Source organism: Indicator indicator, chromosome 2 (genome assembly GCF_027791375.1).
Source record: "Indicator indicator isolate 239-I01 chromosome 2, UM_Iind_1.1, whole genome shotgun sequence".
Lineage (NCBI taxonomy): Eukaryota > Metazoa > Chordata > Aves > Piciformes > Indicatoridae > Indicator > Indicator indicator.
The window spans coordinates 58,618,008-58,641,088 of record NC_072011.1 but is presented as its reverse complement, the minus strand read 5'-3'; the positions used below and the strand labels follow the sequence as shown (position 1 = coordinate 58,641,088).

At 47.2% G+C, this 23,081-nt stretch overlaps 1 protein-coding gene across 1 annotated transcript in view; it reads right to left on the bottom strand.

Moving 5' to 3' along the window:
• Positions 1-865: 865 nt before the first annotated feature.
• The window catches only part of ABHD12 (abhydrolase domain containing 12, lysophospholipase), a 57,379-nt gene continuing 35,163 nt past the window's right edge, over positions 866-23,081 (bottom strand). The window contains exons 4-13 of the mRNA XM_054397359.1: positions 21,922-22,041; positions 16,132-16,162; positions 11,489-11,534; positions 8,537-8,666; positions 6,502-6,539; positions 6,247-6,326; positions 5,125-5,207; positions 2,920-2,998; positions 1,373-1,500; positions 866-905 (exon numbers count right to left, since the gene is read on the bottom strand). Coding sequence (XP_054253334.1) covers positions 866-905; positions 1,373-1,500; positions 2,920-2,998; positions 5,125-5,207; positions 6,247-6,326; positions 6,502-6,539; positions 8,537-8,666; positions 11,489-11,534; positions 16,132-16,162; positions 21,922-22,041 — 775 coding nt within the window. The remainder of the gene's footprint in view (positions 906-1,372; positions 1,501-2,919; positions 2,999-5,124; positions 5,208-6,246; positions 6,327-6,501; positions 6,540-8,536; positions 8,667-11,488; positions 11,535-16,131; positions 16,163-21,921; positions 22,042-23,081) is intronic.

The following is a 23,081-nucleotide window of genomic DNA, read 5'->3' as shown; positions in this document are numbered from 1 at the left end:
AAAAAAAAGTAACCACACTCTCTGGCTTAAATTCCCAAATTTGCAATTCATCTACTTAAGTCACTCCAATCCTAAAAGGAAGTGCATGTGAAGAAGGGTAGGAGATCCACAGGGAGCAAGAAATTATGTTCAGAAGGAAAAGGGGTACAGAAAAGCTAAAAGGGCACTAACCTTTTCCATCAAATTGAGGTTTGAAAGGGAAGAATAAATTAAAGGGAAAAAAAAAATCCTCAGTTTTATTTCCAAATAAGGGTAATTAGCTCAACACTTGCAACACATTGTGACTGAGAAGCTAAATGAAAATAGCTCTCCCCACCTGGATCTCCCAATTAGCCAAAAAAAAAAAAAAAAACCTAAAAAGAAAAGGAAAAGACAAAACACTGATTTCCTAGAAAGGGAACACCTCAAACTCAAGAGCTGTGGTATGGAGACATGGCAAAGGCCATTCGCCTACAAATGAGTCTCTACATGATCCAAAAAAACCCAGCAGCAGTGTTTCAAAAGTGAAAGAAACATCCTTGGTCATGTCCTAGGAACGTCTGCCCTCAGGGGGACCATGCTGGATTGTCCAGGCTCTGTTGTGCTTACAGGGTTGGGTACTAGCTCCTGGGCTGTCCTCATCCCTGCATCCATGTCAAAAAAAATAAAAAGAAGCCAACAACTTCTTTCTTCTACCCTCTCAGGCGCTGATGCCAGGAACTGGAGTTGCCACGGGTACACAGCAGGACCAGAGTGGGAATCCCTGACCTCCTTTAGTGCCAGGGATGGAAGAATGGCAGACTGACCCACAGGGACAAGGGGGGAGCAAAAGGAGAGAGAGGAAGGAAAGAAAGGAAAAATCTCTGTGCTGCCAAGCAGCCAGTCTTCATTGCTGATGCTCATGTTCAGATTTTCCCAGGAATTCCCTAGGAAAGGAAACAACACAGCAGTGACACTTGGCTCTGTTACGCTCCGCTGCGTGCTGCAGGTAATTCCCATTCCCCTGGCACATAGCAGGGCTCAAGCACTTGCTGCCACAGGGAACAGCACCCAGCATTGTTCTTCCCTATCAGAGCCTCATGCCAGAAGAGGCAAGCAGGAATTAACTGCTCTGCAAACAACTCCTCCAGAGCATCCAGCTCACAGCAGAGATAAGCCACAGAGAAATAACTCCCAGCTTTCTATGGCTCCCCTTTCCAAAACCTGCTTTGCAGGGGCATAGAGTGCTCAGGCTGTGCTAAGCCGGCCCCAAAGCATCTCACCCACCCTGGAGACCAAAGAGGTTTCCAAAAGATCTGCCTGTTAGACACTTCTCTTTCTCCCAGGCATGAGTCAGAGCATGCCCCCAATCCCCCCCAAAGGCAGAGGAGACCCCAGTAGGCTGGGCTGTTACCGCAGTATTCGAGGTAGCTCTGGACTCCTGTAGATGTACTTGTGCCGGTAGCCGAGGTCTGTGTGGAAGGGAACAAACTGCACCTTGTAGTCTCGGAAGCTCCGGGATGTCACAGCGACGTTGTACAGCTGAGGTCAAAGGGAGGCAGCTGAGGGACATGCATCACTCCAAACCAGCTACCTCTGCCAAATCAGGCTGGCTTGATCAGCTCTGATAGCTCTAGTTTTGCTTTTGACTTCATGGAATCACAGAATGGTCTGGGTTGGAAGGGACCTCCAAAGGTCATCCAAGTCCAACCCCCTCTGCAGTCAGCAGGGACATCCTCAACCCAATCAGGTTGCCCGAGTCCTGTCGAGCCTCACCTTGAATATCTCCAGGGATGGGGCTCCAACCATCTTCCTGGGCAACCTGTTCCAGTGTTTCACTACCCTCACGGTGCAGAACTTGTTCCTAACATCCAATCTAAATCTACTCTTTAACTTCAAACCACTGTCCCTCATTCTATCACTGCAGGCCTTTGTACACAGTCTTTCTCCATCCTTCTTGTAGCCCCCTTCAGATACTGGAAGGTTACTGTTAGGTCTCCCTGGAGCCTTCTCTTCTCCAGGCTGAACACCCTCAGCTCCCTCAGCCTGTCCTTGTAGCAGAGGGGCTCCAACCCCCTGATCATTTTCATGGCCCTCCTCTGGACTCACTCCATCAGGTCCATGTCCCTCCTGTGTTAAGGGCTCCAGACCTGGATGCAGTACTCCAGGTGAGGTCTCACCAGAGCAGAGTAAAGTGGCAAAATCAACTCCAGCACCACCTAAGACACATCTTAGAAGACTGGCATTTCAAAACTCTCACAAGAATTGCTAATAAACTTGCCAGTTAACAGCTGTCTTGAAGCAGTCCTTGCAAAACAGATGTGGGGCTTCTCATGCTGCGAGCATCACCTGCTCTAATACCAGGTAATTTTTCTTTTTGGCTCAAGATTTCTTCATGTGCTTGTCAATAGGAAAAAAAAAGAGGGGAAACTGGTTCATAGTGTTTTGTTTTATGCTTTCCTTCAGACTGGAGAAAAGGAGCACAAGGGGAGGACCTTCTTGCTCTCTACAACTCCCTGAAAAGGGATTGGAGCCATGTGGGTGTTAGCCTCTTCTCCCTAGTAACAAGTGATAGGACATGAGGAAATGACCAAAGGAGGTTTAGGTTGAATATTAGAAGAAATTTCTTCACTGAAAGGGTTCTCAAAGACTGGAACAGGCTCCCCAGGGAGGTGGTTGAATCCCTATCCCTGGAGGTGTTTTGAAAAGAGGCAGAGATGTGGTGCTGAGGGGCGTGGTTTAGCCCCAGACTTGGCAGAGTTAAGGGAATGGTTGGATTTGATAATCTTAAAGGTCTTCTCCAACCAAAATGACTCTTATGATTCTATACCACAGAATTTCTAGTCCCTTTGGCCTATTTCTACATGCACTCTCCTACTGCTGACTTTTTGCCTGGCTGGGCTGTGATCCTATCCACACCAGTTCCTCTTGCCAGATCCATTTGCAGGTCCGCATGCGTACCTTCTTTCCAAGGTGAAACGGTACCACTGGGTCATCCTCAGCATGAAGGATGAGAAGGGAGCAGGAAATGTATTTCACACTGTAAGAGAGACAACAATGTCAGAAGGCTCAGAGCAATCCCACCAACTCCAACAGAAATTTCCCAGACCAGTGTGTCTTTAACTGCAGTTCAGATCTTCAAATCACTATTATTTGGGCACCATTAACCTGACCTATAGAAAGTGTGCCACTGAAAAGCATCATTGTAAAAGCTGTTTCTGTTTAAACCAGAGAAAAGTTGCTCACCCCCCTACAAAGCAGCATCCCCCAAGGCCTGCTTTGGTTTCAGTACTGGAAACCAAACTCAGAAAGGCTTGAATGAAAGGCTTAGTGAAGAACAGACAATGGTGTAACACAAAGGAGTGACTTAGACAAATGCACTCCAGAGAAACCTTCCCAAACCTTCCATGTCCCAATGGTCTCATTTAATGTGTAGCCTACACTTGAAAAGCAGAAATCACATGGACCAAATTAGCATAGCCCTGAGTGGTCTCTGTGCTCTCTCTGTTCTGTCTGTCCTTGTTAAGAATAATTGAAAAGGAAAGGGCTCTGTGGTGCAAAACTTATGTGGCACTCAGGGCTACCAGAGTAACTGAAATCCCTTCAGCAACTATGATGCTTCAACAAAACAAAATGACAACAAAAATACCCCAGCCAGCCAACCCAAACCCCAACCAGTCAACCCAAATACCAACCAACCCAACCAAAAAGCCCAACCCGACCAAACAAAAAATTCCCAACCCCACAAAACCCAAACAAACAAAACCTCCCAAACATCCTGAAACAAAAACCCCAAACAAAATAAAACCTAAACAAAAAAACCCCAACCAAACAAAATAAAATCCTAACCAAACAAATTAAACCCCAAACAAAAAGCCTACAACTAAACAAAATAACCCCCAACCAAAACCAAAACCCCAACCAAACAAAACCCCAACCAAAAAAACCCTACAACCAAGCAAAAAAACACCCCAAGCAAAATAAACCCACAACCACCCAAAATAAACCCACAACCAGACAAAAAACTCCAAACAAAATAAGCACAAAACAACCCACCACAACCAAAATAAGACCCCAAACAGATTAAACCCCAAGCAAACAAAAAAACTACAACCAAACAACAAAAAACCCTAAAACCCCAAGCAAACAAAAAAACTACAACCAAACAACAAAAAACCCTACAACCAAGCAAAAAATCCCAACCAACCAAAACCATACAAAATAAACCCCAACCCCCCAAAAAGAAAACCTACAACCAAACAAAATAACCCCCAGCCAAACATGATAAACAAACACACCCAAAATAAACCCCACAACCAAACAAAAAAAAACCCACAACCAAACAAAAGCCCAACCAACCAAATTAAACCTCAACCAAGCAAAAAAACCTACAACCAAACAAAATTAACTACAACCAAGCAAAAAATCCCAAACAAAAAGAAAACCCAACCAACCAAAACTAACATCATAAACTCTGACACCAAAAAAAGAAAACCTACAACCAAACAAAAAACTTCAACCCAACCAAAATAACTCCCCAGCCAAACAAAATAAACCAAAAACCCAAACTAAATAAGCCCCCAAACAAAAAAAAAAAAAAACCACAACCAAATCAAAAGCCCCACAACCAAACAAAATAAACCCCAACCAACCAAATTAAACCTACACCAAGCAAAAAAACCTACAATCAAACAATAAATCCCAAACAAAATAAACCCCAACCAAACCAACCAAACAAAATAAACCCCAACCCCCAAAAAAGAAAACCTACAACCAAAAAACTCCAATCAACCAAAATAACTCCCCAGCCAAACAAAATAAACCAAAACCCCAAACTAAGTAAGCCCCCAACCAAACAAAATAAAGCCACAAACAAACCCAACCCAACAGAAAAAAAGGAAAAAAATATAAAAAACCCCTCCAAAACTCCAAACATAAAAAAAAACCCCACAAACAAAAAAAAAAAATACCCCACACAAAAAACCCCAAACTAATCCCAAACAAATGATAAAACCCCAAAAACAAAAATTCCTTCAAATAAACAAAAAAATCCCAAACAGATAAAAGAAACCTCAGGCAGCCCAACAACAAAAAAAAAAAACAACTGAACCAACCAAACCAACCCAAATAAGCTATGACTGAAACCCTAGCAAAGGGGGAACTCACTTCTCATCGTTTGCAAATTTAATTCCACTTGTGGTGATGGGGTCGAGGAAGAACCAGTCAAAGCCAGGGAAGTATCTGTATATCTGAGGAGACAAACTGGCATTGGTGGCAGGCAGCAGCAGGGCAGTTACACACACAGCAGTGATGGGGCAGGCAGCTGCCATCCCTGTAACACCCTGTGTCTGCTGGCTGTGCTCTCTGCAGTCACATGGGCCAGGTTTCCACCTGCGTTACTTTCCCTTCTCCTGTTTCAGCCCCATCCACTCAACCTGCTCCGAAACAGGCACTCTGGATGCTTGTATGGTCAGGGTCTCCACCTATCATGTTGCTGCTGGCAACAGTCTTGTGGGAAGAAGGTGTTATCCCAGGGCAGCTCACAGCCTGGCTGCACCCAACAGGCTTCTGCTGGGGGAAACTACTCAGTTCAGAGTCAGCTGGCAGCCATGCCAGATGGAAGAGTTGGACACATCAGAGTGAATTCACCAGGGAAACCATGCAGGCACAAAGGGGGTCACACGGACAGGGCAGTGACCAAGACAGGCCCAGCTTTGCCATCACTTGGCTTACAGCCCACATCTCCCTGCTACAGAGAAGCTACAACAGAAGAACAGGCTGCCCGCTGCTGAGAGCAGTCTTTTTCCCCTCTCTTGAAGCTTGAGGAGGGCAGATTTAGACTGGATATCAGGAAGAAATTCTTCCCAACGAGGGTGGTGAGACACTGGAACAGGTTGCCCAGGGAAGTTGTGGATGTCCCCTCCCTGGAGGTGTTCAAGGCCAGGCTGGATGGGGCCTTGAGCAACCTGGTCTGGTGGAAGGTGTCCCTGACCATAGCAGGGAGTTGGAACTAGATGATCTTTAAGGTCCCTTCCAACCCAACCCATTCTATGAATCTATGAATGCCATACAGCCCTTGCTGCCCCCAGTCTGTGTTTCCTTTCAGCAGGCTCCTCACATGGCTCTGGTACCGCTCATTGTGCTGCTGTTCCCAGAAGCTGCCTCAAGTACCACCAGGAGTCAGGCAGTTAGCTCAGCTACAGCACTTCTGAAGGTTAACTTCTGAAGGTTAATTTCCCATCAACAAACAATGCCATGCCACCAGTGTGAAAGCCACTGTGTACTTGCCACAGAGAAGGGATGACTCCGTGCTGCCTCCCTTATGTTGGTGAACGGAGATTCCAGAATCAAGGCATCCGGGGGGGTTTCTGAAAAGCCGAAGGCAACGCGCTGAGATGCAGGGGTGCAGAGAGCCAGCAAGGTCAGGTTCTGCTACCATGGTGCACCCAGGACAGCCTTGTGACGAGCCCAACCACATGTGGGAATCTGAGACAGCAGCAGGAGCTAGGTTGGGTGGGCAGAGCACCCCCCCACCGGACTTACCTCTCTCACAGAGGCGTCTCACGAGGTTTGTTGCGACCCTGGAAGGAAGAACAGAAACATCTGCTCTGGCACAAACCCTCTGCAAAGCACCAGGCTCTAAGCTGTAGAAGATGGCACAGAAGTACAACTCAGCTGCCACAATGTTGACCCCTCACACTGTCTGAGGGTCTGGGCAGTCAGCCCACGAGGACTTGGGTTCCCACAGGTCCCCCATACCGAAGCGTCTCAAGTGGCAGCAGGTGCCTGCCTTTAGGTAAGTCAACAAGTCCAACAAGGGCAACAAAGCTGAAGGGTCTAGAGAAAAAGTCTTATGAGGAGCAGCTGAGGGAACTGGGGTTGTTTTGTCTGGAGAAGTGGAGGCTGAGGGGAGACCTCATTGCTGTCTACAGCACCCTGAAAGGAGGTTGGAGTGAGGTGGGGGTTTGTCTCTTCTCCCTAGTGTCAGGTGGTAGAATGAGAGGAAATGGCCTGAAGTTGTGCCAGGGGAGATTTAGGTGGGAGATTAGGAGAAATTTCTTTCCTGCAAGAGTGGTCAGGCATTGCAAGAGGCTGCCCAGGGAGGTGTTCAAGAAACATGTGGCCATGGGCACTTTGGGACATGGTTTAATGGCTATGGTGGTGTTAGGCTCAAGGTTGGACTCAGAGGTCTTTTCCAACCCAACCAATCCTATGATTCTATTCTGAGGAAGCAGCACAACATGTAGCCACTTGGAAGAACCTCCAACAAGGTGGCACTCAGGCTCCCAGCTCATATGCAGCTGTGTGACACAGCCTGTTACCCTCACACTGCAAGGACTGACCAAGAAAGAAGGGAATGCAAGGGTATGAGCAGAGGGCTGCTGTGTTCCAGGCATCTGATCCTCAAGGTCCCACGGTGACACTGCATGGAGCTTCCACAACTGGGTCAGAAAGCAGCAAAGTCTCCCCCATGCATCACCTTAATGAGACTGGGGTGTTTCCCAAGTTGCTGAACCATCCAAGCATGGCATATTTCCAAAACCTCAAACTCCAGCTTAGCTACAGCCATTGGGAACTCAGCTGGGAACCACAGTCCCAGGGCACTCGCCTCCCCAGCAGTTCTGCAGAACAGGATCCTCCACATGGCAAAATCTAGAGGAGCTAAAGGAAAAGCCTTTGCCTTCTCTCAAAGCAGGATGTTTATAGCCACACAGAAACAAAAGGGCACCTTCCTGTCCCAGCAGCACATTTGTAGGACAGCCAGACAAGCTGGCGTGGTCTCAGTTTAATCTGCACACAGCTCAGCTCAAAAGGACTTCACTGGAACAGATTGCCCAAAGGTGGTGAAAGCCCCATCCCTGGAAGTTTTTAAGGCCAGGCTGGAACTGGAACTAGATAAACCCTGAGGTCCCTTCCAACCCAAACTATTCTATGACTCCATGATTCTATGACTTTCTGTGTTTGCTCTCTGCTCCTCTACAAATCAAGGGGGTTAAGAGCACATGCCTGGGTGCTGAACACAACCCACCTCCAGACAGCAACAGAAAGGAAAGAAGCGAGAAAGGAAGTTAAAAATGAGCAGGCAAGGACACCTGAAACTTGGAATTTCCCTGTGCCAGGCATGACCATGTAAACACCACAGATAGTCAGCAGTGTAGTCATGCATGCATCTGCACAAGAACTAATTACTCAGGGCACAATGGCCAGGACAGGAGGAAAACCTTTTGTAAGGGTAAGTGAATGCAGCTGGTCTGAGACACTCAGAGGTTCACCACAGGTTCAGAGCAGCACAGCCCCACTTTCTTTCCCTTTAGTCAATCTGCATTATATTGTCCTTATTGTCCTTGTTTCAGTGTAACCCTCTGGGCAACAGAGGTTCAGGATCAATTCCTGCACAGCCATTCACTGGAGCTTTTCTTGCTCTGTAGAGTGTGAAGTGGAAGCTACTCAGCAGCAATGACGCCACAGACTCCAATCTAGACCAGCGTGGTGCCTACAACAAACAGGACCTTCATCCAAGGATAGTGTGTTAGCATTTTCCAGAAGCTGCCAAATCCCACCAGGATGAGATACTTACCCTGTGCCCAAGGAGTGTCCCCAGATGTAGACAGGGTTGTCTCCACTTCTTGCTTTTATCCAGTCAAAGACATGAAGGGCGTCGTAGGTCATGCCCCTCTCTGATGGGCTACCTATTGAATCACCCCAGCCTGAAACACAACCAGACCCTCTGAGAATCACACAAACTGGTCCATAAAGCCAACCAGCTCTTCCCATGCAGCCCACCTTCAACTGCAGAGGGACCTGGGACATGGACAGTTACTGCTTATTGCATTGTGCAGCTCTGCCATTTGGGGCTGAAAGCTCCGAGACAGGCATTTAAACCAGGTCACTCCTGGCTGCCGAAGAATGTCTGTGGACTTAGTCAACAACAACAGCTGGATCTCAAACACTTCCACACTGTTATGGGTCTAAGACTGGGATGTCTTAAACATAGAGATACCTGGTAGTTTCAGGCTGTGCCTAGAAGATTTTCCACAGAGCTTGAACAGAAAGTAGCAGAACGTAAATGAATCACCATGGATGTGAAGAGGAAAATAATGATAAGGTCTAAATAATCCCATTGGTCTGACTACTAACAAAGTTAGTTTGTATAAGCTAATTCACTCTCTTTTCACTTCCTTTGCTCTAGCAGATACTAGCTCTGGCTTCTGCTGGCTTTGCTGACCTTGTCTGCATTGCTTTGTTGTGGCTAAGTATTAACAAACAGCTCTCTCTCTGCTTTCCTCCTTTCTTCTCTTGTCCTGTGTACAAGGGAGCAGGAAAGGGGAAGCTATTAGCAGCCCCCTGGTTCTGTCCAGGAGGATTCTTGTGTTGTTTATAAATTGTAAATACCTGTAAATATTATGTATTTGGTACGTATTCAGAGCATTTCATATTTCTGGATTGCAGTTTTGCTTGTAAATACAGCTTCATTTGCTTTCCAACTCTGGCAATTTTATGCTGGGGGGGATTTCAACTCACCACAAGATAGAAGTCCTCCAAGGGGCTAGACAGTCCAGAAGATGGACACAGGGAAGTGCAATCTTTGGTATTTCATTCCCATCATACTGCATTCTTGCCTATATAAATGGGGTTCACAGTTTGTTCTGCCCCTTCTCTCCCTCTCTCCTTGTTCCCAGCATGGACCCTTACCTCTTGCAGTGCAGGGGAGGTTTGCAGCCTTCTGCAGCCTTGGCAAAACTAATTTTTAGCTACACGATTCAGGCCTAGTGTGGGAGGGGAAGCAGGGAGGTATGGAGGGGGGCATTGAGGCCTGGTGTTTGGCCTGGTTGGGGGGAAAGTTTTGGACTATCTTGGCCTAGTGAGGTTTGTGGGGGTTTTTTGTTTGGAAAAGCCCAGGTTGAAGAGAAGTGGGCTGAGGCTGAATATGAATTTGTGTGGTTTATATTTCTGTATATATTTGTGAATAGTATTTCCATTTGAATTTCCAGTTCTTCCCAATTCTGTGGAGTGTTTTTAGTTTACTCTTTTGGGGAAGGGTAAAATAACTCTCTGTCCACTCAACCCAAGACACACACACTGTGTTCTTGCCCCTCTCCACCTGCAGCAGCTGGGCTCCCAACCCTTAGCTGCTTTTGCATGCAGGAAATCGATTTGGAACTGGAGTCTCTAACAATATTGGATGCTTAGGGTTGAAGCCCCTGCATGTGTCACAAAGCTGCTGCACATCAGTCTGCTGTTCAATCAGCACCCTCCAGCAATTTTCCACCCTCCTGATTGTTTGGGCTCTCACTGCAGCTCTACACATGTCATGCTAAGCAACAAGCATCCCATATCCCTTCTGATACCTAATAAACAGCTGCCAGTAGGACTGAAAAACAGGGCAGGCTCCTACAATTAAACCTCTCCCAGATGTTGCGTAGATAAAAATGCAATAGATGAATTTCTTTATCTCCAGTGGCATCAGTCTGCAGCAAATTGCTTAAATACTAAGAAGGGACAGAAAAAAAAAAAAGAAAAAAAGAGAGAGAGTAGCAGATGCTTGACTGCTGCTGGCACAGTTGCAAAATGGTCATGGCTTTTGCTGAGGACACCACTAATTGTTAGCAAATCATTTACTCTGTCTAATCTCACCTAGAAGCTTGTAAAAAGAAGTGCAAGTTCAGTTCCCTGTGTGAGCTCAGCAGAGTCAACCAGATAATGACCAGAAGCAGTTTCCAGAGGTGCAGCTGGAGGATGCTTTAACTGGATGTTGTGGCAGTACATGTGCCTAGGCCACCCTTTGCTCCTTAGCTTCCAAAGCAATCGACCCTGTGCATGAGTCCACTGAGCTCCTGCAGGTGGAGACTCCCTTTGTATAAAGAGTCCCATGGAAAATCCAAGGAGTGACAGGTACAAGAGTTGTTAGATGTTGGAATGGGCTGCCCAGGGAGGTGGTGGAGTCACCATCCCTGGGGTTGTTCAAGAGGGGACTGGATGTGGCACTTGGTGACGTGGTTTAGTGGTCATGAGATCTTGGGTGACAGGTTGGACTTTGATGATCCTTGAGGTCTTTTCCAACCTTGTTGATTCTGTGATTCTATTCCTGGGATGATTCCAACTGGAATCCTGAAGAAATTTTTTCCCCATGAGAACAGTTATACATTGGAATAATCTCCCAAGGGAAGTGGTGGATTCCCCTACTTCGGTCTGTTTTAAGGCTCAGCTTGAGGGGATGCTGGACCATCTCCTTTCAACTATCACTATCGCCTTGAAAGGCTGGACTAGATGATCCTTGGTGTCCCTTCCAACCTGGCATTCTGTAAGCTGCACATCAGGAAGCAGTGCTACACTGGAAAGAGATTTCTGGAAGTTCTTTGGATACCCATGAGGGGGAAAAAAAAAGAAACCACCAAGCAATACCCACGTCTAATTAGCTGGTAACAAGCACTTATTAACAGCTCTCCTGAGATTAAGGGAAAGAGCAACTTTGCTGCCTCTACAGAAAGAGACATCTAAAAGCACTTCATAACAAAAGCAGCTCACTTACCTCGGTAATCAAAGGTGACCACATGGTATCCAAGGGAGCTGAGAACCTGGAGGGCAGAGAAACAATGCAGGAACCCATCACAGAAACTTGCACAGTGGCCCTGCTCTTGCCTCAGGCTGAGGGGCAGGGACTGAATTTATAAACTTATCAGCCTGACTTGGTAAAGTGGCAACTTACACCCTTCTGGTGTGGCAGGCACAGAACCTTCCAAACACCAATCACCTCAGCCTGCTGGGTTTGCTCCATTTGTTTCCTGGACTTCCTATCAGGCTATCTTACATGTTGACTCTCCCTTTAATAGCTTTGCCCTTAAGATTGACAACCATCCTGTGACTGCCCCTGCAAACACTTTCAGGTTTTCAAGTGATGTTATTGTATTGGCTAAGTGTTAGCACAGCACAAAGGAGCCTGTTTCTGGTTCAGAAGGCTTCAATATATACATCTAAACCATGCAATGCCCTAGTGAGGCCACATCTGGAATATTGTGTCCAGTTCTGGGCCCCTCAGTTCAAGAAGGACCTCAGGGAACTGCTTAAAAGAGTCCAGCACAGAGCCACAAAGATGATTAAGGGAGTGGAACATCTGCCTTAGGAGGAAAGGTTGAGGGAGCTTGGGGCTCTTTGGCTTGGAAAAGAGGAGACTGAGAGGTGACCTCATTCATGTTTATAAAGATGTGAAGGGCAGTGTCAGGAGGACAGAGCCAGGCTCTGCTCAGTGATGTCCAATGACAAGACAAGGGGCAATGGGGGCAAGGAGGAGCATAGGAAGTTCCATGTGAACATAAGGAAAAACTTCTTTGCTGTGAGGGTGACAGAGGCCTACCCAGAGAGGTTGTGGAGTCTCCCATGGTGACATTCAAAACCTGCCTGGATGCACTCCTGTGTGATCCTGCTCTGGCAGGGGGGTTGATAAAAACAATGCCAGCATTCCAAACTACCATTGCTTGGTATGAGCCTAGAAGCTCTGTGGCAGATAAAAGCCAACAAGAAGTCACAAGAAGATTAAAATGTCATGGCTTTCATGGTCTATGACCCATGATCAAACCCCACAATCTTAGTATTACACTGCAGGGTTAGTACCCACCTCACTCTGGGAACTCAGCCCCCACAGCGGCAGAGCATTGCTCTTCACCCCAGGTCACTGTTCCTATGGCAGCTCTGCCTTCTTCCTTCTGAATAAGTATCTTCACCCCCACTGTCTTCCTACAAAAGGCCCTTCAGCACCTGGCTCTCCCCTGAAAATGGCTCCTCAGACCATCAGTCTGAGCTGCACCCCATACCTGTTGAGGTTGCCCATGGAGATGGTGGAGTCACCATCCCTGGAGGCACTCAAGAAACGTGTGGACATGGCACTTCATGGCCACGGTGGTCTTAGCTTGAAGGTCAGACTTGATGACCTTAAAGATCTCTACCAGCCAAAACAATTTCATGATTCTAAGACCACCACAGAGTGGCCTCCAGCTTCCCTCAACCCCAGTCCAAGTCTGACACCTACCCCCAAATCCTACCATTCAGCACAGCCAAAGCAGCAAGGACACACCTGAGACAGGAGCCATGCCTGGAAAAAAGAGTGTCAGGGTCACACCTGAAGAGGGACAGAAATTGTGATGCACTCCCAGCCAAATGCTCCTCTTGACACTGGAAACCAGGAGCTACACAAAGCAACATGCACCTGGCAGAGAGCTGGTGTGGCAACATCCATGTGCCTCAGTCCTGGTCACCTTCCAAAAGCATTAGTACTCTTGTAGCAACAAGCAATGAGAATGGCCTCAAGACAGCAGGCAGAAGCAGCAGCAATCTCCTTGCTCACCTAAACCTAGGCAGGCCACACACTCACCCCTGATCACCAAGATCTGCCTTCTCACAGCACAGCATGGCACAAGCTGGTGTGCCCAGCTCTCCTCTCCCTAGCAGAGAGCAGGGAGAAAGAGATGGGATTAAGATGAAGGTCATCTCTTCTCTTTACCAAGGAAGAAGCTGATGGTGGACCACTTGCAGTAAGACATGTCAGGCCCTGACCATGGGCACTGCCTTGCTCTAACACTTCAGAGGTGCCTTTCTCTTCCAGGGAAAGGATGAGATAAGGCTGAGGAAGAATGGGAACTAGCAGGAAAAGCAGCACAAACCCTCACCTACTACCACTGCAGCTGCCCACATCAATCTTCACAATGCAGAGCCTCACACTAATAGCACCCTCTGCTTTAGACCATAGCTCTTCTGCCCAAGTACCTTCCTTCTTACCCTGGCACTGGGCAGCTGCAGCAGCACCCAGACATCCCAAAAGGACAGCAGATATGCAAAGTAAGGCCCAAGTATGGCCTGCCACAGGGGATACACAAGAGAAGGAAGAACTTCCACCAGCAACATCCAGCTCCTCGTGGTGAAGGACACAGAAAGCTGATGGCCTGAAGCCAACAACCCTGGGAGAATCCCAGTCCTGTGCCTTGCATATTTGCCTCTTCTATTCTGAGTTGGGTTTTTTTTGGGGGGGGGTTGTTGTTTTGTTGGGGTTTTTTTAAGAGTATTTTTCTTCCTTGTTTTTCCCCTTAAGATTAGTTGAGAGAAAAGTCTCAGCTGAAGCTGGTAAGGTTTGAGTTGGCTTTGCAGATAACAGCCATCTCCTCTGACCCTTTAACAGGATGTTTAGTGTTCCAATGCCAAACATTTTATTTATAGCAGTGACTTCTGCTCCTGTAACGACCCTGGACTGTTTCACATGCTGCTATAAAGTTGGGTAACCTCCTGCAGCAGGGAAAAAAACTTCTGTATCATCTCTCCACTCTCCCACCACATGGGTGTGAAAACAACTAAAAGCTTCACTGATTAAACCTCAATGTACAAGTATAGCCATGGAGGTCTCAAGTTGATGGCTGGACTTGATGACCTTATGAGGAGCTGGGTCTCCTTAGCTTGGAGAAGAGGAGGCTGAGGGATGACCTCATTCATGTTTATAAAGATGTAAGGGGTAAGTGTCAGAAGGATGGAGCCAGGCTCTGCTCAGAGATGCCCAATGACAGGACAAGAGGCAATGGGGGCAATGAGAGCAAGCTGGAGCAGAGGAGGTTCCATGTGAACATAAGGAAAAACTTCTTCACTGTGAGTGTGACAAAGCACTGGAGCAGGCTGCCCAGAGAGGTTGTGGAGTCTCCTCCTCTGCAGATTTTCAAAACCCACCTGGATGTGTTCCTGTGTGACCTGCCCTAGGTGATCCTGCTCTGGCAGGGGGTTGGACTGGATGATCTTTCAAGGTCCCTTCCAACCCCTAATGTTCTGTGATTCTATGATCTTAGAGGCCGTTTCTAACTGAAAGAGTTCTCATTCCCAGTATCAGCTGCAGAAGGAACATGTAGTAGTCTGGCACTGGCACTCAAGGTAGCTATCAAAACAGGATTCTTGATAGCTTTCAAAGGTTCTGAGTTGCTCTTCAAGCATGAACCATTAGAATAAGGTGAGTAACACAGTGACCCCCAAATACTGAGTGACTCTGAAGGGCAGCAAAGCTGGGGAAGGCTCTGAAGAGCAGGTCTTATGAGGAGCAGCTGAGGGAAGAACAGGACTGCCAGTAGGTAAGCCAAGGGTTGGCATGGCATCACCTGAGGCTGGCAATGCTAGTGGGAACATTTACACTGCTCCTGGGAGCAGAGAGGGCTCAGGAGCATATCTGAAATGCCTGTACACCACACATGTGGAATGAGAAACGAATGAGATGAACTGGAAGCGTTGGTTAGTTCCCAGAGCTATGAGCTAGTTGGTTGTAGTGAGACTTGGTGCAATGAATCCCAGGAGTGAGTGCTGGGATGGAGGGCTAGAACCTGTTCAGGAGGGATGGGCAAAGCAAGGAAGGTGGAGATACTGCTGCAGATGGATTGTACAGCCCTTAGTGGTGATGTGGTTGAGAGCATTTGGGTGAGGACTAGGGGAATGGAAAAGAAAGATGTTGTAGTAGGTGCCTACTATGGATACCCCAGCCAGGATGCAAGCACTGAGGAGTTACTCTATAGGCAATGAGAAGAAATTTCTGCCTTGGCAGCTCTTGTCCTTACGGGAGCTTTCAACTTCCCAGACATCCTCTGGGAACACCAATTGCTGTGCCCAGCAAGTTTTGGAATTTCTTGATGTCTGTAAGAGGTTACTTGTGACAAGAAGGTCTTAGTGAACCAACTAAGAAAGATGCCACCCTAGACCTGCTATTTGTGAATGAAAAGAGGACTTGTGTGAGATGTGATGGTACATGGCTGTCTTGGCCACACTGATCATGAAATGGTTGAGTTCAATATTTGCAATGTAATGAGGAAAAAAACCAAGCAAACAACAAAAGGAATTGCAACCCTGGACATCAGGAGAGCAAACTTTAAGCTACTCAGGCTGCTATTTAGCAGAGTACCCTGGGAATCTGCTTTTGAGGACCCAGGAGTGCTGGTCACACTTTAAGAATCACACAGGAGCAGGTAATTGCATTGTGTCAAGCCAGCAGGGCAGGAGACCAGCTTGGCTGAACAGGGATGTCCTCATGGAGCTCAAGAAGGGAAAAAAAATGAAGTCAGGCTTTGTAGGAGGAGTACTGGGCTGTAATAAGGTCTTCTCAAGTCTATGCACATCTGCTGTGTTCATGCAACTGCTTGGACAAGACACGTCCCCACTCACCTTGTAAAGCTCCACACGGTGATCTCCTCCTCTGGCCAAAGTGATTCACGAAGAGAAGAGAGGGAAAAGAAACACAAAAAAACCCAACAAATCAAACAACAAAAGAAAAACACACATGTGAACATTTAAGCTTCCAGAAACAGAGTTTCCCAATTGCCTCAAGCTTGCAGTTTAACACAAACCACACCAAACTTCAGAAACACCAACACTGCTTTGTCACAGGCTTTGAGGAGACAGCAAGGCTATGCAGGACACAGTTGTGAAGTGGACTTCTCCCTGTAAATCTCTTCTCACAGCAGGTAAAAACAAACTTCTCAATTCACCCTGCTATCTTCCTTTTCCAAAGCCTGTCATCTATCCAAAACAGCCTGTCCCTGCTGGCTTTGCAGACTCTGCTCCTGCCACCAGTGCTGCCCCAGCCTTACAGTAACCCCTGGTCTCCAAGGTGTGATGCTCTCAGCAGAACTCAACACGTTATGCCAAGAAGCTGAAACCTTGGATTCTCTCATCTGGCACATAGAATGGTAAGGGTTGGAAGGGACCTCCAGAGATTGAGTCCAACCCCCTGCAAAGCAGGACCACTTAGGACATGTCACACAGAAATGCACCCAGGAGGGTTTCGAAGCTCTCTAGAGAAGGAACTCCACAACCTCTCTGGGACAGAAAGGACATGTGCAAAAGACCAAGCAGAGAAGGCCAGAGTTCTACACTGTAAGTATGTCCAGTGAAAGAATCTGCTTTAAAGGGTTTTTTGTTTGTTTGTTTGTTTTTTTTAATCTGAGATCTAAACAATAAAGTGAAGAGTGAATGTGCCATTACATGCTTTAAAATACATCCACAGCATGATGAGTGATTCACACTCAAACTTCAGTCTTCTGTTGATGTAGGAGCAGATTTTCTCCTGCACTCATACGAAAGCTCTCAAACATTCACCCTGTGACTGGTTTGTGCAGCCTCTAAACCAAAATGCCAGGCTCCAGACCTTCCCCTAAGAACATGTGCATTTGACCAGCCAAAAGCTGCCAGCTCCAACCGCACCACAAAATACCTAAGGCAGCCAAAAACACTCTGGGCAAGATGCAAGGGTTCACTGTAAGTCATTTTGAATCGTGTAAGTCTGAAGAAGAAGAAGACATGCTTTAAAGTCTTTCAGAAGGACTGCCCAGGGGGGTTGTGGAGTCTCCTTCTCTGGAGACTTTCAAAACCCACCTGGATGCATTCCTGTGCAGACTACCCTAAGTGATCCTGCTCTGGCAGGGGGGTTGGACTTGATGATCTCTTGAGGTCCCTTCCAACCTCTGCTATACTGTGGTACTGTGACCTGGGGGTGTCAGCTGATGAAAAACTCAGTATGTGCCAGCAATGTGCACTGCCAGCCCAGAAGGCAACTGTGTGCTGGGTTGCAGCAGCAGAAGTGTGACCTGCAGGACAAGGGAGGTGATTCTGCCTCTCTACTCTGCTCTCCTGAGACCCCACCTGGAGTACTGTGTCCAGTTCTGGTGCCCACAACACAAGAAGGACATGGAACTGTTGGAGGGCGTTCAGAGGAGGCCATGAAGATGATCAGAGGGCTGGAGCACCTCCCCTGTGGGGACAGGCTGAGAGAGCTGGGGCTGTTAGCCTGGTTCTGGGAAGACCTTATAGTGTCCTTACAGCACCTGAAGGGGACCTACAAGAAAGCTGGGGCAGGACTTTTGACAAGGGCTTGTAATGACAGCATGAGGGGGAATGGCTTTAAGCTGGAAGAGGGGAGATTTAGACTGGAGATTAGGAAGAAATTCTTTCCAGTGAGGGTGGGGAGACACTGGAACAGGTTGCCCAGGGAGGTTGTGGATGCCTCCTCCCTGGAGCTGTTCAAGGCCAGGTTGGGCAGGGCCTAGAGCAACGTGGTCTAGTGAAAGGTGTCCCAGCCCATGGCAAGGGGATTGGAACTAGGTGATCTTTAGGGTCCCTTCTAACCCAAACCATTCTATTCTACAATTCTATGAAAAGTGACCCTTGCCATGCACACATTGGTGTCTTTCCATGCCTTCCTCAAAGTACAACTGGACTTTTTTTCTAAGGGAATCAAGGAAATGTAACCATTTCAAACCATCACACATTTTTGCTTCATCTCCAGACCAGTCAAGCAAACCAGAAATCCAAGGCAGTGCATTTTACTCCTAGTTAATGCAGCCTGCATCAACAAAGAAGCCTTCTGACAGAAGGCTGAATATGCAATGTAGCCACATACAGCAATATATAACATTAAAGCTGAAATGACAAAGCCATTTCACCACCTCCAGCTTCTCCAGCACACAGTGTAAAGCAAAATGTGAAATGTCTAATTGATCCACAGCTCAGTACTTCATCTCAGTGGCACTTTGGGGAAGCCAAGAATTAAATCTAATCAATACACACATACCAGAGCTACTGGTCCCAAATGACCACCATTAAAGCTGCAGAATAGCTTCCATTAATATCCTTTGCTACACCCAAGACAGGAAGGAAAACAAGCACAGCAGTATGTGAAAAAAAGAATGCAACAATTTGATTATTAAACCTTGCAATACATCAGCACAAGGCAAGGTCAGTGTCTAGAAACTCATCTGCTCATGCATTTCCTGGCTCACAGCATGCATCTTCCACACCATGCCCTTGCACCCAAAAAAAAAAAAAAAAAAAAAAAAAGAATACTGCTAAGACAAGAATTTAGGTGTTACAGTTTGATGTCTTAATTATAAAGATTTCTAGGTGATTTGAGCCTAGGGATGGACAGCTTTTAAAGGCTGGACACAGAATCATGCAAGATAAGTTGATCTCATTCCATTGGCCTGCTGAATATCTTATGTTTTGCAGCAGAAGCTTGTTTCTTTCTCTTCTGGGCTGGCTCTGCTTGGCTTCTGGCTTCTCTGTTCTTGCATGCTGCCTGACTAATCTTCTGTTTGGGCTATAAGGTAGTGCAGGTAGAGAGCTAACTGGGGCTAACTGTAATACACAGCCCTCTGGGCCCTTTTGTGTCCAGAGGGGGGTGAGAAAGCTGAATTTTGTACAAGGGGGTATTGTGGATGGTGTTAAACTGCAAATTCAGGTGTATCTATATGCACACACACATATATATACACACACACACATATATATATATATATACACACATACACACACACACATTTAATATGTTTATTGCCCTTTATACTTTGAGATTTAGTCTGCTTTGTAAACACAATTTCATTTTACTTCCAAAATTCTGAGTGTGGTAAATTTGCTCCTTGGGGTAAATTTCCAAATTGGTGGGGGTGGGGTCTAATCCAACCCCCCCCCCCAAGGTGAAAAGGGCAATGTTCTGGTGATGTAAAAACTAGCAAAACTTCACTACCAGCACAGTTAAACCTGAGTTTCTTTGCTTCACATGCTGGAACTTGTATTTCTGCAATGTTTCTGCTCTTGCAGAGCAGCTAAGCAGACAGCAGCTTCAGCAGAGCATGCACTCAAAACTCAGAGAGGTTGTGGGAGTCTCCTTCTCTGGAGACTTTCCAAACCTGCCTGGATGTGTTCTTGTGTGACCTTCTCTAGGTGATTCTGTTTTGGTAGGGGGGCTGGACTCCAACCCTTCCAACCCCCCCCATTCTGTGATACTAGGTAAGGAAAAAGGCCATGTTCTAATTATGAACTGAAGAGCTGTCTCATGCCGGATGTGTCAGTAAGAACATGATTGTGAGAAACATCCAGAAGGTTTCACACTGTGCTCATGGGTTTTCTGTTTTTTTTTTCCTCTGTTTTCTCACAGAGAAAACCAACCAGCTTCTTCAGCTGATACACATGGTCAATGATAAAATTAAAATGTTAGAAATGCTCCTGTTAAAGATGAGTATCCCATACATACAAACCAGTGAAACATGACCAGCACATTGCCTTCCTCTTTCCTTCTGATTTTCCTTCCTCAGCATGTGTTAACTGCTAAAATAAGCTCATGAAAGGAACTGGAAAGTTTCTTTAATGCACTTGTATCTTGGAGATGCCCAATGACAGTCCAAGGGGCAATGGGTGGAAGTGGAGGCATTGGAAGTTCCATGTGAACATGAGGAAGAATTTTTTCACTGTGAGGGTGGAACAGGCTGCCCAGGGGGGTTGTGGAGTCTCCTTCCCTGGAGATATTCACCCTGCCTGGATGTGTTCCTGTGTGATCTGGTCTAGGTGATCCTGCTCTGGCAGGGGGGTTGGACTAGATGATCTTTTGAGGTCCCTTCCAGCCCCTAACATTCTGTGTTCAGTTAGGACAGGGTTAATTTTAATGGGAAGCTGGGAGGGGGCACAATCAGGATAGCTGAAGGGAAGCAGACAAGGGGATTTACTAGCATTCTGACCCAATGTGGCCCTGGGCAGGCTGATCTAGTTGGAGGTGTCCCTGCTCACTGCAGGGGGGTTGGACAAGATGACCTCTGAGGGTCCCTTCCAACCCAATGCAATCTGTGAATCTGAAATGTTCAGTATGTAAGGGGGAAACTGGCTGGGGGAAGCACATAGCTCAGGCAGGTCTGGGTGGGGAGCAGGTGCATTGCACATAACTGATTTTATATATTATTTAATTAATACTATTGTCCTTACTGTTTTTTCTTCCCTCTCTGTGTTGTTCTCTTAAACTCTATCTCAATCCATGAGTTTTTACCTTTGTTGAGTAACAGCAGGCACCAGTACAGACTAGGGGTGATTTTACTGGAAAGCAGCTCCATGGAGAAAGGCCTTGGAGTTCTGGTGGACATTAGCTTATCCACGGGACAGCAATGTGCCCTTGTGGACAAGAAGGCCAATGGTATCCTGGGGTCCATCAAGAAAAGTGTATCTAGCAGGTTTAGAGAGGTTCTCCTCCCCCTCTACTCTACCCTGGGGAGACCACATCTGGAATACTGTATTGAGTTTTGGGCTCCCCAATTCAAGGGAGACAGGGATCTACTGGAGAGAGTCCAACAGAGAGCTAAGAGGATGATTAGGGGACTTGAACACCTCTCCTATGAAAAAAGACAAAGACCTGGTGCTGTTTAGTCTTGAAAAGAGAAGGCTGAGAGGGAATCTTATTGATGTCTATAAATATCTGAGGGGTGGGTGTCAAGATGAAGGTGATGGTCTCTTGATGGTGGTGCCCAGTAATAGCACAAGCAACAATGGGTACAAACTGGAACACAGGAAGTTCCACCTCAACATGAGGAGAAATTTCCTTACTGTGTGAGGGTGCCAGAGCACTGGAACAGGCTGCCCAGAGAGGTTGTGGAGTCTGCTTGTCTGGAGGCATTCAAAACCTGCCTGGATGTGCTCCTGTGCGACCTGCCCTGGGCAGGGGGGGTTGGACTCAACGATCTCTCGAGGTGCCCTCCAAACCCTAACGTTCTATGATTCTTGGTTCTCCTTCCCATCCCACTGGGGAGGGGGAGAGAGGAGTGTGTGAGCAGCTGCATGAGGCTTAGCTGCCAGCTGCACCTAAACCATGGCATCTCCCTGCAGTGAGCAAGGACATCTTCAACTAGAGCAAGCTGCTCACAGCATCAATCTGTCCTTTAATGTTTCTGGGGATGGGGCATCTATCAACTCTCTGGGCAACCTGTGCCAGCATTTCACCACCTTCAGTGGAAAAAAAAAAAATCCTTCCTTGTATCCAGTCTAAATTTCCCCTCTTTTAGTATGAAACCATCACCCTTCCTCCTATCACTCCAGACCTTGTTAAAAAGTTTGCCCACATCTTTCTCACCAATCTGTTGGAGCTGTGGCAAGCCAAGCAAACACAGCATGAACCAAAGCCAACACTGTTTTGTACCTCACCTTGTTCCTGCATTGCCATGCAAGTAAAGGATTACAGGATAGCTGGAACCCAGAGCATCTTCAAACCACAACTGGTCCTTTCCTCGGGCATTCTTCCATAAGGCTGCAGGGACTGTGTGCCTGTATGCAGAAGGGAAATTGGCATTGTCCTCTTGCTGGCTCAATGCCTGCCACTTGAATTTACAGTAACCAGAGTTTACACACCTCAAGCACACTCCTGATAACAGTGTCATGATTAGCTGACAAGTGGCCAGATTTAAGAGACAGTGGCTTGGGTTATTTCTACATTTTCACCTCCATCACTGCTGCCTTCAATACTCAGGGCTGTGCAAGGCATCAAACTTCACAGGCTAAGCCAAAGCACACTCACTGAACTTCCCACTGCTCTGCAGAAAGAGTATCAATTGTTCAGCTTTTATGACACTGAAGTACTTCAATTAACATACCTACACATCATAAACAAGATTCAGAGTGAGGTCAGCAGATATTCAGAACAATCAAAGTCAGCTGTTCTGGGGAAGTATGTTCTAAATAAGAAGCGCATCTGACTCCACAGACAGACAGAGGAAAAAGAGGGGCTCAGAGTCTGACGAGAAGATCATGTGTTGTGTTTTCAGACACCAGGTTCCTGAAGGCAAACCACATTAGATGAAAAGGCTACAATCTATAACAGCCAGGGAGGGAGGGGGAGAGAGAGAGAGGAGGGAGGGGGAGAGAGAGAGAGAGAGGAGGGAGGGGGAGAGAGAGAGAGAGAGGAGGGAGGGGAGAGAGAGAGAGAGAGAGGAGGGAGGGGAGAGAGAGAGAGAGAGGAGGGAGGGGGAGAGAGAGAGAGAGAGGAGGGAGGGGGAGAGAGAGAGAGAGAGAGGAGGGAGGGGGAGAGAGAGAGAGAGAGGAGGGAGGGGGAGAGAGAGAGAGAGAGGAGGGAGGGGGAGAGAGAGAGAGAGAGGAGGGAGGGGGAGAGAGAGAGAGAGAGGAGGGAGGGGGAGAGAGAGAGAGAGAGAGGAGGGAGGGGGAGAGAGAGAGAGAGAGGAGGGAGGGGGAGAGAGAGAGAGAGAGGAGGGAGGGGGAGAGAGAGAGAGAGAGAGGAGGGAGGGGGAGAGAGAGAGAGAGAGGAGGGAGGGGGAGAGAGAGAGAGAGAGGAGGGAGGGGGAGAGAGAGAG